General features: G+C 35.5%; 1 protein-coding gene, 1 long non-coding RNA gene and 1 other non-coding gene across 3 annotated transcripts; all 3 read right to left on the reverse strand.

Annotated features, from left to right (window-relative positions):
* Window positions 1-2024: 2024 nt before the first annotated feature.
* On the reverse strand, window positions 2025-3862 carry LOC104095888 (uncharacterized). The gene is made up of 3 exons (XR_011407725.1): window positions 3737-3862; window positions 2453-2563; window positions 2025-2243 (listed from the first exon to the last, which is right to left on the reverse strand). It is a non-coding gene; the product is annotated as an uncharacterized lncRNA (long non-coding RNA).
* A 992-nt stretch (window positions 3863-4854) lies between these two features.
* TRNAS-GGA (transfer RNA serine (anticodon GGA)) lies at window positions 4855-4941 on the reverse strand. The gene has a single exon. It is a non-coding gene; the product is annotated as a tRNA-Ser (tRNA).
* Window positions 4942-5345: 404 nt separating this feature from the next.
* LOC104095889 (probable methylenetetrahydrofolate reductase (NADH)) lies at window positions 5346-14354 on the reverse strand. The gene is made up of 12 exons (XM_009602134.4): window positions 14054-14354; window positions 13513-13748; window positions 12519-12579; window positions 11970-12052; window positions 11661-11834; window positions 10914-11087; window positions 10702-10802; window positions 10509-10620; window positions 8890-8970; window positions 8633-8810; window positions 6357-6691; window positions 5346-5707 (listed from the first exon to the last, which is right to left on the reverse strand). Exons 1-12 carry the CDS (start codon window positions 14217-14219, stop codon window positions 5624-5626), a joined length of 1785 nt encoding a protein of 594 aa, XP_009600429.1. The 5' UTR covers window positions 14220-14354; the 3' UTR covers window positions 5346-5623.
* Between the last annotated feature and the right edge of the window lie 717 nt (window positions 14355-15071).

Consider the following 15071-nt stretch of genomic DNA (forward strand, 5'->3'; position numbering starts at 1 on the left):
ATTTTAAAAAATGGGTAATATGAAAAACATGGGTTTTAAAAGTAAATTTTCATGGAAGTTAGCGGAAATATGATATTTCGAGTGAGGCGGTGACTGCTATTTTTTATTATACACAGGCAGAAGCGAAGCCACATGATTACAAGGGTGGTCAGTTGATCACGCTTCGTCAAAAAATTACACTGTGTATATAGATAAAATATTACGTTTTAGAGGTATATAACACATATTGAACACTCTTTGTCGGAATTTTTTTTCACTTCTTTCAAATTTGAATACCCTTGAGTAAATTACTAGCTTCGCCACTGTATATAGGTATACTGCGGGCAATTGCAGTATTAAGTTTAGGTACTTGTGTACAACAAAACATTAATTTACATATTATCCATGAAATTTACTCCAATTGTCGCTTATAATACTTTTTGTTTAGCTTTTAAATATATGAATTTTATGTCAAAGAAACTTACTAAAAAGCTTATGTCCAAATTTACACTACAAATTAAGTAATTTGACCTACACAAGTACATGCCACATAAAACGAAAGAAAGGGAGTAAATGGAGAGTTATAAAAAATATTTAGGGTTAAAAGAAGATCTAGAGAGATAGTAATGTGAAAGTGTCCTATAGGTAGAGGGAAACAAAATAAAAAGAAACCTTTTTCCAGTACCAATTACCAAAACCTTTAGATTATACATAAAAGCTAGGCTCTTATCTCGCTTTTTTTTTTTTTATGTAAACGTTGGTGGTAATAATGATTTTAATTATAATATGGCAGGCATTATTCCTTGTAACGTAAGAAAAAACTGTCGATTGTGGACAAGTTTCTATCATCACACGGTGTTAATGTTGAATTGTTTCATTTTCATCATTTTGGACATGCTCTTGTTACATGTTACGATGCAACTTTTAAAAATGAAATAAACTCCAAGGGATTTCGCTTTCTTGTGTTAAAAATTCTGGAGGGTGGATTTATTCATTGAATTCAGGAATGTATTATAATTGGAAAAGCGTTATATATATTCCAGGGAAGATTTGTTCAAGCGGTTTAGCTAAATGGATATATATTAGCTGATGCTCACTATTTAAAAGGTTGCGTTATTGTAAAAACCCTAAAATTCGGGTTGTGTACTATAAGCAGTGACGAAGCCAGAAAATTCAATAAGGGTGTTCAAACATTTGCTGCAAGAGTATTCAAAGTCTATTTTTAATCAATAACAAGTAATATTTTATCTTATACGTATAATATAATTTTTCGACGAAGGGTGGTCAACTCCACCACCCTTGGTGGAGTTGACCACCCTTGGTGTAATATAGCTTCGCCCCTGACGATAAGCAATAGCCTTGTCGATATTCTAGGTAATTGTGAGTAGTTGGTGAATATGAGTCTTTGTGCTTATTACATGTGGTTGTACTGTCCAAAGTATTTGAGCATTCAACACAAGGAACAAAAGTTATTAATTAGAGATTCATGATATAGATGTGTGGATATTTTACCAAGCCTAACTAACTTGAAGTATCTCATATTCACTGTCCAAAAATTCGAGTCATTTGCACAAACAACGCCGAGTTGCGGGATCAGCGGGCAACTGGTAGCAATGGCGAAGCCAGAAAATTTAATAAGGGTGTTCAAATTCGCCAATGGGCTATACAAGAGTGTTCAAAATCTATTTTTAATCAATAATAAATAATATTTTACCTTATACATAGTATAATGTTTCGACAAAAGATGATCAGTTGACCAGTTGACCACCCTACATAGCTTCGCCCCTGGTCGTAGTGTTTGAGTGGACAAAAGTCACAAGTGGAGATTGATAGGAGATGGTTCCGCCTCTACTAGTTAGGAGATGCTTCTAGTTAGATTAGATACCTCTATTTCATCATTTGTAAAGTGGTCAGATTAAGGTCATGACATGAGTAGATAATCTACTCAGGACACATACTTGAGTATTTTCTCTATCTTCTACTTTAATTACAACTAGCAAGGTTGGGCCAAACATGATTCATTTGGTATACAAATCTACCTAAAGTTTTTCAGTAAAGGCTAGTATCTTAATTGCCATTGCATTAGAGCTGTACATACAAAATGTATTTTATGTACCATTACTTTTTGTACAAAACACAAATATATCTTCTAACGTTAATGCAAGTAAGTTCCATTCATTAGCTAGAAATCTCAAATTCATGTGATGTCAACCTTGGTGTCCGTAGAGCAACTGGATTCGGACCTGATATCTGAACACAGAGACCTATGAATCAAAAAAAAACTTGCTTTAAGTTTCAGGAAGATTTTGAAAGGGACGTTAAGACATTGGGAAATATTCATCACCATAACCTTGTCATTTTTGAAGATTATGACTGAGAACTTCTCAACCAATAGGTTAGGAAAAACCACTTAAATGGACATTTGGCATCAAAAGGTAATTTGAGTACAACTCTATTTTAGGTAAATACTCACATATATAATAGTAAGAAACCGGCAAACCTTATTTATGGATAGGTCTTCTCGGTTATAATTTTCCTTCTTTCACCTATTTCTTCATCTCTCAACCCCGGGATCAAGCTTATTCTGCAATTAAAATAATTAAATATTTGTTAGCCAAGACGCATTTGTTGTGTATATCATAGACATATTACTGAATAGTATTCTATGTTCTTCCTCTCGTGACTTGGTTGTCGCCAAAAAATCTACTACACATTTATATTTAATACCCACCTAATCAATTATGTCCATATTCTCAGCTCAATTAATTTTTCATACAACACCCAATTGAGAAAAAATAAAGTTATTTTTAATTTTCTTGAAAGGAGAGTTCGACAAATAGCGTCAATTTTTTTCGTTTGATAAGAGATAAATTGAGGCAATATTTTAACAGAAATACACATGCCCCATAAATATTGCTTATCAATACTATCCAATAGATGTAAATAATGTACCTCTCGAATTATGAATGATAGATGAGTATATGTTGTAGAACATCAGTCAAACGAAAAAAATAATAAACTATTATTTAGTTTTCATCAAACACTTGGGGTGGATCGAATATCTCAATTAATAAGATCCAAAAAGAATGTAATGGATACTATTATAGTTCAGTATTTTGTCATTTAAGTCATTTCTAATCAGGTCGTTAAATTGGTAAATCATTTATCTTGCTCTTGCTTGCTCCAATACTTACAATCTTTGAGCTTTCAAAACTTTTGAACAGTAAACACTACCATAATTACTACAACTAAAAACTTAAGTCAAAGGAGAAGAAAGGAGCCTGACTACACCCATATTAAACGCAATATCTTGTCTTAACCTTTTTATTATAAGCTGAGAGAATAATATATTAGAACGCAAACAACCGTAATGTTCATATGTTAATCAATATTAAGGGGAAAAGTAGAAAAAACCAGAAGGAATAAAGTGAATATAAATTCGGAAAGATAAACAGAAAAATGGAGAAATAAAATCCCCAAAAATTGAAGAGGGAAAAAGGGGAGTATGTTTGATTGCCCAAAAATAAGATTTGTATTCATCAAATATCCAAAATTATGCATGAATGTATCTTATGTGTCTGCAAATGAAACAAAGTTACAGAGAGAAGTCAAAAAAATGAAAAATGAAAAAACTGGACAAAAAATGAGAAGTAACAGAGACTCAACAAAGGTCCGTTACTGAATGATTAAATAGAGAAAGAACATAAGAAAACTCAGGAAAAAAAGAGACGTCAGCAAATTAAACTCGAAGGCAAACCTCTGTAGTCATGGCCCATGGCGTTGGACAGAAGAATGGATGGTAAATTAGACTCCAGAACTTTAAGAAGAGAGCTGCTCATTGATAGGGATGATACACGTGTTTGTGTACAAACACGTGTCTATAGGAAAACGCTAAATTCCAATTACCAATAAAATGGATCCAACTTTATAGTAGTACAAACTATATTGTTTTTTTTTTTTTTGTATAATAATAATAATTATTCAGTGTTCGTCCCACCCAATCTAAAATACTAGATAAAGCCCAACAGTTAATATTGTTGTGTTGAACAAACTTTTGAATTTGACAATAGAATACTCCAGAAAACCAATAGACCATTAGGCAGCAATGTAAATTGTGAAACGCATCTGATTTCCACTTGTACTTGGCCCATAAATGGGAGAAGGGTCAATGACTATCTTTGACAGATTCAGTCACTAACTGATCCAATAAATCACTTTTGAGATCTCAACTCAACTCAAGTAGTCACTACTCCAGAATAATGCTGTAAGCAAACACAAATTTTATTTCAGCTAAAAGAAATTTGACTGGATCATCCATTAATAACAAAATGCTAGAACATTGATCCACTCCGAGCAAAGTACTAATAAGGTGATCGAGAATAAAATATTCAAATAAAATATTCAAGACTCCGTCGATTGTAAACATCTTGGAGCATCTAGTCACTCATTATACCGGAGCATCTAGTCACTTAAACATCAAGATTTATTTTCTTATTTATTCACCGATCAAGCATTCGAGCGATGTAATGAACAGTTGAGAATAAATCATCAACGCTTGTCATATATATATAAGTGTAAATTATCATATATGAAATAAAATTTACCTAAGGTTAAGTAAGATAAATCCGAGTTTGATCTGGATTTCCCCCATTTTTTTATCATAGACCAAGGATCCATTTTCATTCCTTGTCTACTCTTTTCTTTCCAGTATTTTGATTATGATTATTTTTTAGTATTCTATTTTACGCGTCACAGCAATTAGGAATTGAGAATCTATATCTTTAGATCAAAGTAAGGGTCTAGCTGTTGGAATAATGGTATCCATTGCTATTTGAGCCCTTGTTGTTAGTAAAATTGGTGAATTAAGCGAAGGTACGGAAAGAGAGGGATTCGAACCCTCGGTAAACAAAAGCCTACATAGCAGTTCCAATGCTACGCCTTCAACCACTCGGCCATCTCTCCTACATAACGATTATGACCCAAAAACCGAGTGAATAGCGAGTCAGTCATAATCCATATTCCATTATTGGATAGGTACGACCAATCCATTTTAACTGAAAATTTTTCATCAAAGTCAAAGCAAAGAACGATTTTTCTTTCCTTCGAGGCTCCGGGATAAAGATACAATTTTGCGTAAAAATTGTGAAAAAAAAATTCGATTCATGTTTGCAAAAACAACATTCCCTATATATATATATATATATATATATATATATATATATATATATATATATATATAGGTAGGGCTAAAGTTGTGTATGCACTATCCTCCACAGACCCTAATTACACTAGATTGGTTGTTGTTGTATTAGTTTTGTGCCTTACAAAAACGCAAAGTAAAAATATTCAACTTTAACAATTATATCTGGAAGAATAATGCCATGTCTATATATTTAGACATCTAAACTAAGAATTGTATACAGATGCTCAGGGGAGGAGGGGAGTGTTTGCTCATAATTGTTGTAAAAGACTTGAGGAACAATGTATATCAAACTTGCAGTTAAAAAATGAAGGGAACAGATTCCCAGTGAATTATTCCTGTTACAGGAACATAAAACAACAATCATAACCTTGTACTCAAATCCAAAGAAGAAACCTCATTGTGAGTAAATAAATAATTAGGAGCTCTGTATGGCTGCTACATTCAGATATCCTTGAAGATGGCAAACAAATCTCCATTGATGTAATCGTTGTCGACAAGGCTAACCAAGAAGTAACTGTTCTGAACCTGTGAACAAAATGAAGAAGCCATTTTATTAGCCGTTCAAGAACACAGAAGGGATAGTTTCACCAATGGTCCGTCAAAGTCATAAAACTATTTTTGCAACAATAAAAGAAGACAACTATGCTTATATATCATTGGAATTTAATAAACGCCGGAAAATGTTAGATTTGATCTCGAAAAAATGCAAGTAGGACGCCACATGTATAAAATTGACATGTAAGTTTGTCACATCAGCAACTCACCTTAAATAATCGGCGTGGCACCACTGGAAAATATTTTGGAAAACAATCTTTTGACACTAAAAAAACCCATGACATGACATATAATGAAAGAGATCAGGTATTCGGTTGGGTGTGAATATATGTTTTCCGGTTCTTTTTTTGGTGTGGTGCTAGAATATTATGTAAGGTGACCTGCAAAAGTAGCAGCCACCTTGTGTTTGCAAGAACAGATTTAGCATTTTCCAGCATTTGTTTATTTTTTGTAATATTATGCATAGTTGATTCCGTTATTAGTTTTATGATTTTGGTGCAATAAACTGAGAATTGGATGAGCATCCGTGAAATTAACTCAGCAAACATACATCACAAATTAGGATGAATGGAAAAGGGACAAATTCTTTGATCAGGAAAGAGCAAGTGTGTGAACGTACTTGTTCAAGCAATTTTCTTGATGGATCACTCTCTTGGTATAATTGAGCCCAACCTCTTGACCAGATTTCAAATGCCTCATCCTTCCACACCATGAAGCTGGCGGGATCGACCACCGTTGGTTGTACAATCTCCTTACCTGGGAAAACTCCCCATGTCACTGCATTGATATCGGTTTGGTTGGCATTGGAAATCCAGTTTCCTTCCTTGTTCACAGCCATATAGGTAAGGAAGGGGAAAGCTTTGCATTTTTCGACAAGAGCATTCAACTTTTCGCGAGAGCAAAAGAACTCCAAGTATGCCTTTTGATAAACATATCCACCAGGGCCGCCCCATCCTGTAAAAAAGAAGTCAAAAAGCTAAGCAAAACAGGAAAGCTAATATAATCAGATCCGGCAAGACGTCATGCATTTATATTATTCACGAGTTATGAAGGAATCAGCATACATTTTAGGACAAAAACATGATGTTCTAGTAATCAAAAGTAGGCACTAATCGACAACATGGAGTTAACTAGTGGCAATGGCAAGAAAAGTAAGGGTAGATAGAGCATCCTTGAAATGTGAAGCAGGATGTGGCATAAAAGTACTTTGCAGCCCATAAAGGATTTTGCATTATTAGTTATTTCCCATCAGGCATTTAGGGACTTCTGGTTTCATGAAGCAACGATGGGTTTAAAACTGGCATATCTTGATCAAGTTTCCATAATAATAGGCCAGGAAGGTCTTAGCAAAGAAGTTTCAATGCCTTAGGATCCCCACCCTCTCGATAAGTAGAAAAGAGGAAAAAACACCAACTAGCTAACGAAAACTAAGCATTGTGAAAATAAGTGTCAACACATGAGGAAACAATACTTTGGGCCTCCAACAATTACTACTTTTTTGACAATTAGAACCTACATTTTACCTCTCATTTATTGTCAAACATAGGACTCCTGCACTATTAGTTAAGTTTTACCTGTTGTAGCCTTGTGTTTGTTTCTCAAGTATCAAATCAATTGAACAGAGTAAGCGCGGGAAGTATATCAAAAGACTTGATCACACTTGAGAAGCGGAGACATGGGGCATTCCCTGTTTGGAGGTTAGCTAAGAGATTGGCCCCTCAAGGGTAAACATCTGCAGTTACAATGAAAAACTAAAGGAGCTCAGCTCAGGGGCCTGTGTGCCTTGTTTCCAAGATCCTCTAGGTAGCTTTCATATTCCCTCGGGCTTTCATTCAGATGGAGGGGCAGTCTTAATTCATCAACCAAAGACCAGATCCAATCAGATCTGATCGTAGCTTCGAGTTCAGGTGCCGTACTGCGGCTGGACTGGAAAGGAGGGGGACAGTGAACCTCCTGCCAATAGGCCAAGGTTGCTGCCAATAGGCCAAGGTTGCTTGCTAACTCTCAGCCACTTGTTAGAAAGAATTGCAGCTTGATAGTCGGGGGAATCAACGGGAAGAAAAAGATAAGGTAGATTATTGTATTTCTTCCACAGCTAGACAACAGTGACCCGAAGTATAGGCACCTCTCCCCACCTTCAACCCCCCCCCCCCCCCCCAAAACCAAACAAAATAAATCTGATCTATGTCCATCACTCATGGACGAACACTACTTCATTATGGTCCAAGCAAAAGAGTATCTTATGGTTGCTGCCAGTTGGCAATTGACTGGCCAGACATAGGTGGACAGTTACCCACGGCTCGCAACCAGAGTTTCTTAGAGAAGTCTTGAGATAAAAAACAAAGAAAGATGCCCCCATAAGCCCCATGGCTTTGGTTCAGCCCAAAGGTGGTCAAGCACGGGGATGTGTGGTTGACAATTGTCAGGATCCGAAACACGGTTGTTGCACCAATTCTGTCATTTAATTGGAGATGGGTAGAGGAGCAGGACCATTATCCCCGAGTTTTGAAGCTGAAACAATGGATTTCTCTGGCATCCAAAAAGAAAAAAGATGCCCCTTACAAAGAATTTTAGTTTTTAAATGGGTCCACCGGCAACCTAGTTAGATCATTAACAATGGGTGATGTCACCAACCAAAACTCTGCAATCAAATCCACAAGCAGTAGGCAGCTAAGGGTGGAGGGATGTTGACAGTGGTGAACAGATAACGTTGTACCCACCACATCTAAAACAAGGTAGTAAGGAACGAGGAGCTCTAACAAGGTAAGAATTTTCAGAAAAAACGTTTGGACATCTGGAATTTGAAATAAAAAGATATAGCTACAGTCATTTGTAAGTAAAAGAACAAATTAATCGTCCTTGCATACAGATGAGAAGTTTGAGCATCAAACTTACCAATAGAAGGAGCATCAGATTTTGCTCCATTAACTGCTGGTTGGCTGTTAATAGTCAGGAAACCTTTCGTGTTTATGTTACCCAAATGTTCATCGATGATCTTCGTCTCTGGCTGAAGCCCATCTAACTCAGACCAAGGACAACTTCTCAGCTTCCCAAGACAGCAGTTCATAAATCTCTGATGATGTGAAAATTCCGTTAGGACTTGGAAATGAGTCCGATTTTGACAATAAGTTCAGTGTAACTCAAAATCATACCTCATAGATGTCTTCCACACTATTGAGAGCAACAGCCCATTCCTCTTGAAGTTTCTTATCACGTGAACGTGCCCTCATGAACTGTTGGAGAGTAACAAGGAAGGTATATCAGAGGTAACCGAGGTAACTAAAACACTCTAGACCAAATGCACGAAGTTGGTGGTTTGTATCTTCAATTTATACTTATTTTGGTTTGATTTAAGAAGGAAATTATCATATCTAAATAATGTTGAGCAAAGTTTCCCAAGATGGATGATGAAACCAAAAAGATGTGCAGGAATAAACAGCATAGCTTAATTAGGTAGAAATAAAAGCTTAGAAACAATAGTAAATGAGCTAAATGATCATCTTAGGGTGATCCTTTTGTCGGATACTCCTATTGCACCCGTAGTCTTCGAAGGATGAGAACCAACTATGTAGCATCTAAATTGAGAATTCAAGTAGTGTATATGTACGTAGTCTGATTAGCCCAGCCCAGGAAACAGACAGTTCTCATTGGACTTTACTCAAATAATTATATTACTATGACTTTGTTTGGCCTACTTTAGCCTCAAACAAGGTTAAAGCTCCACAAGTCAAGCGGAATGAATAAAATCCTTATTCATCTTGCCCCAACAGACTTTATACATGTTATAGCAATATGACTAAAAAGGAAACAGAACAAAGGGGCTTCAGCAATGCTCCAGGATTACGTGGTATCCTATACTATCTTTTGTTTTACCTCATAACTATTACTCTTAGTATTCTTCAACTAGTTAAGACACTTAGGGGTCATTTGGTAGGGTGCATAAGAATAATGCTGAATATGGTATATTAGTAATGCTGGTATTAGTTATGCTAGCATTAGTTATGCTGACATATTTCTTATCCATTGTTTGGTTTGATGTATTAAAGCATTGTACAATTTCTAAAAGAATTATTTGTGTACAAAAATACCCACATAACCAGTCTATCACTTTATCTTTTTAAAAGAAACTTATGTTGAGAAATGTTTTTATATGAAAAAGGTTTAAGAAAAATTATTTCATTTGTCTACCTATATTGTAATATAGAACTGAATATTTATTTATAAAAAAGGAAATATGCCAAGTATTTATTTATATACTAGGGATATAAATATTATTTCCCACTTTCTTGGATTATTAGGCAAAGAAAGTTTGAATTAAAAAAATAAATGAAAAATGAGTTGATTACAAGTGCATTCCAGTACGTAGTAGTAGAGTACAAATTTATAAATTTACAATGAAGAAATTGGCGGAATATAGATATAAATAGCGGAAGAAATTTTAGTATCAAACTTTACATCAAACTTGCATTAACATAATAGTATATTTTAATCAAGCATAAATTTTGAAGGGCAATTTGGTCTAAAAGCTAATGCATGCATTAAACCCCATTGCATTGTTAATACCATGGTTTCCAATGCATTAGTTATACATAGGATAATATCAAATAGGGTGTATAACTAATGCTTGCGTAACTAATGCATAGGTTCAAAAAGTATACCAAACAAGGTATTATTAACACACAAAGCTAATGCATGCATTATTTTATCTAATGCATCCTACCAAACGACCCCTTAGACACCGAAAAGTATGATCTCAATCTGTGGCAATCACCTGATAATCGCTAAGTGCTCCATATGATGGATTTTGAGCATTGCCCCATCTGCCATGTGGATACTCATCCCAACCAATGGTCCTTGAAATGTAGCTCTTCGGACGGTTGGCCCTAACATCAATGCAAATAACAGATCAGCTGCTAATCACAACAAGGAGCAATATTTTGATATTGATTTGTATCTCGACATACCAGAATATAGGACGGACATCTTCTTTAACACGGAAAACATTTGTAGGACGCCTCCAAGGTAATGGCCTTGAAATTTTGGACTCTTCTATCAATCCAAGATTCTACATATCACAAACAACTCGCAACTGTAAGCAAAATTAATGCTATTTCTGAAATTATACCGCTATTTCATTTTATTTTAAAGCAACAATATACAAGGTAAGAGAAATAACCATCAAAATGGCTAGTGCTGATTTCTCCATGTTTAATGTATAAAGATGCAAGGTCTTAATGCCAGTGGCCAAAATCTTCTTGCACATTTCAGTCGCTTGGTGAATTCCGTAAGCTTTGACAGCTTCTTCGTTATCCTTAATCGGTTCCAAGGCAGCTGTAATCTCTGCTGGGATCTATAATGTCATTAAGAAGGATAAATGAGCATCTGCAATGCAGGAGAAGCTAAACATCCAAGACGGAGACAATCAACTTGTGTCTTAATCAAAGACATCATTTTTACTGAACATAAAAAATACAACAACGGATCACAAAAGCGTCACCAAGTATATACAGAATAAATGGATACTCACCAGAACATGTGCATGCGGTTAACCTAAGAAACATCAAGAAGAAAAATGTTGGATCTAAAACATTTGGTCAGAGTAAAATGAGCTTCCAATTAGCATGTCTACATATAGCACTAAACCAAACATCTTCACCAGCGAGCGATGCTGCAACCTAAGTACTCCTTTTTTTGGGTTCAAGGGCCCAGATATCACAAAGCTTCTTAAACCTTAAAGGTTTCATAACATTATACAAGATAAAGGCACCAATAGGATAGTACCTAACAGAATATTCTGTAATATCACATTTCAAGATTGTTGGCATTATCATGCATCGATATATGTATAAAGCAATATTTTGAGCCCACATATAGACACATAAATTAACACTTAGAAAAAGATCATACTCTAATAAGGGAATACCTTGGTTTTGCAAAAACCAGTCATGCGCAAGAAGCCCTTATAATTGTTGATGGGCATGATTCCCGGGACAATAGGACAAGTTATCCCAATTTGACGACAATCATTGACAAACTTGAGGAAAATGTCAGTATCATAGAAGAGTTGAGTTACAATGAGATCAGCTCCAGCATCAACCTGAAGAAGGTGAGTTTGCATAAGTATCAGAAACTTAAAAGCGAAAAAAGCACTCCATTTTTCTTCTTCACAGCAGATTAATGCAACATACATCATATTCACCCGAAGATGAAGCGTAATGTTGGGAATAACTACCTTCTTTTTTAGATAGGCAAGGTCATTTTCATATGTCTCTTGTGTAGCTATTCCATTAGCAGGTATAACATCAGGATGTGCCTCTGAGAAGCAATCACACAGTCAATAACAGCATAGGAACCGAAGAAAAACCTCAAATTTATCAAAATTTGTATAGAAGAAAATCATAATCCGCAGTAAAAAACGAAACAAAAAAAAATTGAAATGGGAGAAACTTTAGTTATAATTTCCGTTGTTCCATTTTATATACCAGTATTTGACTAGACATGGGGTTTAAAGTATGAATTATATCGTATATTAGCAATAGTGAAACAATATATTAAGATAATGGTTCGATAGTTAGATTGACGGAGAAAAATAAAAGTTTAATTTTTTCAAAGTTTAAATTTTGAATTATTTAATGAATGAATTCTTGAAGTTGTGAAAGTAGGATACAAGTATAATAGTAACAACCATTTAAGACCATTCCAAAATGGAAAGAGTGTTGTAGAAATTGAAATAAATGGAGCAAGTAAATACACCAAAAATCCCAAGAAATTGGTAACCAACCTGGGTAACCTGCGACAGTTATCCCGAAGTAGTCTCCATACTTGGCCCGCATGTGCTTTACCTGCGAAGGAAGACCAAATCAATCAAATATTAACACAACTGTTGTACCAGCAAGGGCGGATTCATAGGGGGATTATGGGGAACGTGAACTCATGGTCTCCATAAAATTAGATATTTTATGTATATATCTTCTAAAATTGGTTACAATGTTAACTGTTGGCACCCATGCTTTAAGAAGGTTGAATGCTGCAGTTGAGTTATTTAGCAAGAGGAATAAGGATCAATTCCCACTTAATACATTTTTTCCTCCTTTTTTTAGTAGTGCACCCATTTACTAGAAATCCTAGATCCGCCTCTGTGTACCAGTAGTAGTAGTAGTAGTAGTAGTAATAGTAGTAGAATAACTGTATGATACAAGTCAATCAGATCCCAGGTCAAAGACTACAAATAATGAGTGTAAGTAGGATTCAGGATCTAGATTCAATGAGTTCAGAGTAGATGTGGCCATCATATATATAAAGTTCCAATTTTTTCCTTATGTCCACATGTTTCAAGCTAAAGCAATATGTTCACTTAAAATTGCGGCAAACAATGTGTTCAAGAAGAATTATTGAATGAGACTAATCAATCAAATCCCAGATCAAAGACTACAAATAATAAACCTAACCCGATTGCAGGATTTGGATTCACAGTAGACGTGGCCATCAAATATATAAAGTTCCATTGTTTTTCATGTGTACAAGTTTCAAGAAGCTAATATCAATGTATTCAGTTGAAACTATTGCAAACATTGACGGATGGACCATGTAGTCAACGCGTTCAACTTAGCCAGTATTTTCAAAGTAGAACATAGATAGATATTACCAAAATTTCAACTAAATTTTTGAACTCATAATTTCGAAACTGAAACAGGGTTCAATATAAGAACCTAAAGGCTACATCCATCAAATTTAAGTCTTGGATCCACGCAATTGGATAGGACATGAGGAATTACCAGATCTAAGGCACAGGCAAAACCACCTTCAACTTGAACAAACTTATCTTGTCCATGAGGAGGATCGCCACGAAGAGCAAGAACATTTTGGATCCCATTAGACTTGATAGTTTCAAGGGCATGATCAATTTTCTCAACAGGCATATTTGTACAAGTCAAATGCATCATGGTTTCAACACAAACCATGTTCTGCATTCTGTTTGCAATCTCAAGTGTCAGATCTGCTGTTGATCCACCTGCACCCCGTGTACAACAACAACTACGCATTAGTACCAAATAAGTCGGGGGCAGATCCACATTGTTACGTATGGGTTCACGTGAATCCAATAGCTTTCGCCTATACCCCTATATATGTATCAAGATATCCGCTAAATACCTATAAATATTTGACTGTGAACCAGTTATTATTGTATATTAACTTGAAACTCATAAACTAAGAATCGTGGATCCGCAACTATGAATCCTCATTGATCATGTTTCTCCATTTAAGTTCATGTCAAGCCACCAATAAACAAAAAGAAAATGAAATAAAAATTATTACCTGCACCCCATGTAATATCACAGAAAGAAGGATTATGTGACACCATTCTTTCCATTCTTTCGAACAAATTATCAACCCCATCTTCAGTTTTGGGGGGAAAGAATTCAAAGGAGAAGACTACTCTATCAGTTTTGGCTGATTCGTGAATTTTGTCAATTACCTTCATTGTTTAACTGGGAAAGAAACAATGTATCAAGAAATGGAAGGTGTTAGGAGAAGGGTTTGTGAAAATGGATACAGGGGATGAAGAGAAAGGAGGGTTGAGAGGTATATAGGTAGAAGAAGATGAGGAGAGTTGGTGAGAGGTGGTGGGTGATGTACGGCTACAAAGGGAAGAATGCAGGAAAGATCCAACAACCTTTGTGGCCCCGTCGTGAAATCTACCAACTTTGTTTTGACTTTTGTAGGGTCACCAGGTTTTTACATTTAACTTTTTTCAAAGCTTTGTTGTTTTTAGGTTTTCATTTTTTACTTTTTAGAGTTTGACTAATATATACTTCCGCCGTTTCAATTTAATCTATTTAAGAAAAAAGAGAAATTTTTGAACTTATGATATAAAATACAACAACAAAAACAACAATAACAAATTAAGTAGTTTCTCACAAGTGGGGTCTGGGGAGGGTAAGATGTACGCAACCTTACCCCTACCCCTGAAAAGGCAGAGAGACTGTTTCCGATAGACTCTCGGCTAGAGAACGAATGAAAAAGAAAAGGTAATTACAACAAATAGGAATAACATCAAGATGAAATAAATTTTAATCAAAGAATGCAGTCAAACTCTAGGTAGTAATAGCCATCTATGGATAAACGATATCATACTAACTTTAATGCTAGCGAACTGAGTAAGACAAAGAGAAATGCTCGACTACCTACGAACCTTCTACCCTTATCTTTGACCTCAACACCCTCTTGTTTATGGTCGTGTCCTCGATCAGCTCTAGTTGCGCCATGGCATGCCTAATAACCTCTCCCCAAGACTTCTTAGGCCTACCTCTACCCCGTCTGCTACCCACCGAGG

This window comes from Nicotiana tomentosiformis, chromosome 5, assembly GCF_000390325.3.
Source record: "Nicotiana tomentosiformis chromosome 5, ASM39032v3, whole genome shotgun sequence".
NCBI lineage: Eukaryota > Viridiplantae > Streptophyta > Magnoliopsida > Solanales > Solanaceae > Nicotiana > Nicotiana tomentosiformis.

What these genes read in the sequence shown, in the direction of transcription:
- LOC104095889 (XM_009602134.4), bottom strand. Translation starts at nt 14,219, where the DNA reads ATGAAGGTAATTGACAAAATTCACGAATCAGCCAAAACTGATAGAGTA. An exon ending in TGATATTACATGGGGTGCAG is followed by an intron (nt 13,749 to 14,053) that starts GTAATAATTTTT and finishes CACGGGGTGCAG; the next exon opens with GTGGATCAACAGCAGATCTG. An exon ending in CAAGAAAATTGCTTGAACAA is followed by an intron (nt 5,708 to 6,356) that starts GTACGTTCACAC and finishes TTTTGTTCACAG; the next exon opens with GTTCAGAACAGTTACTTCTT.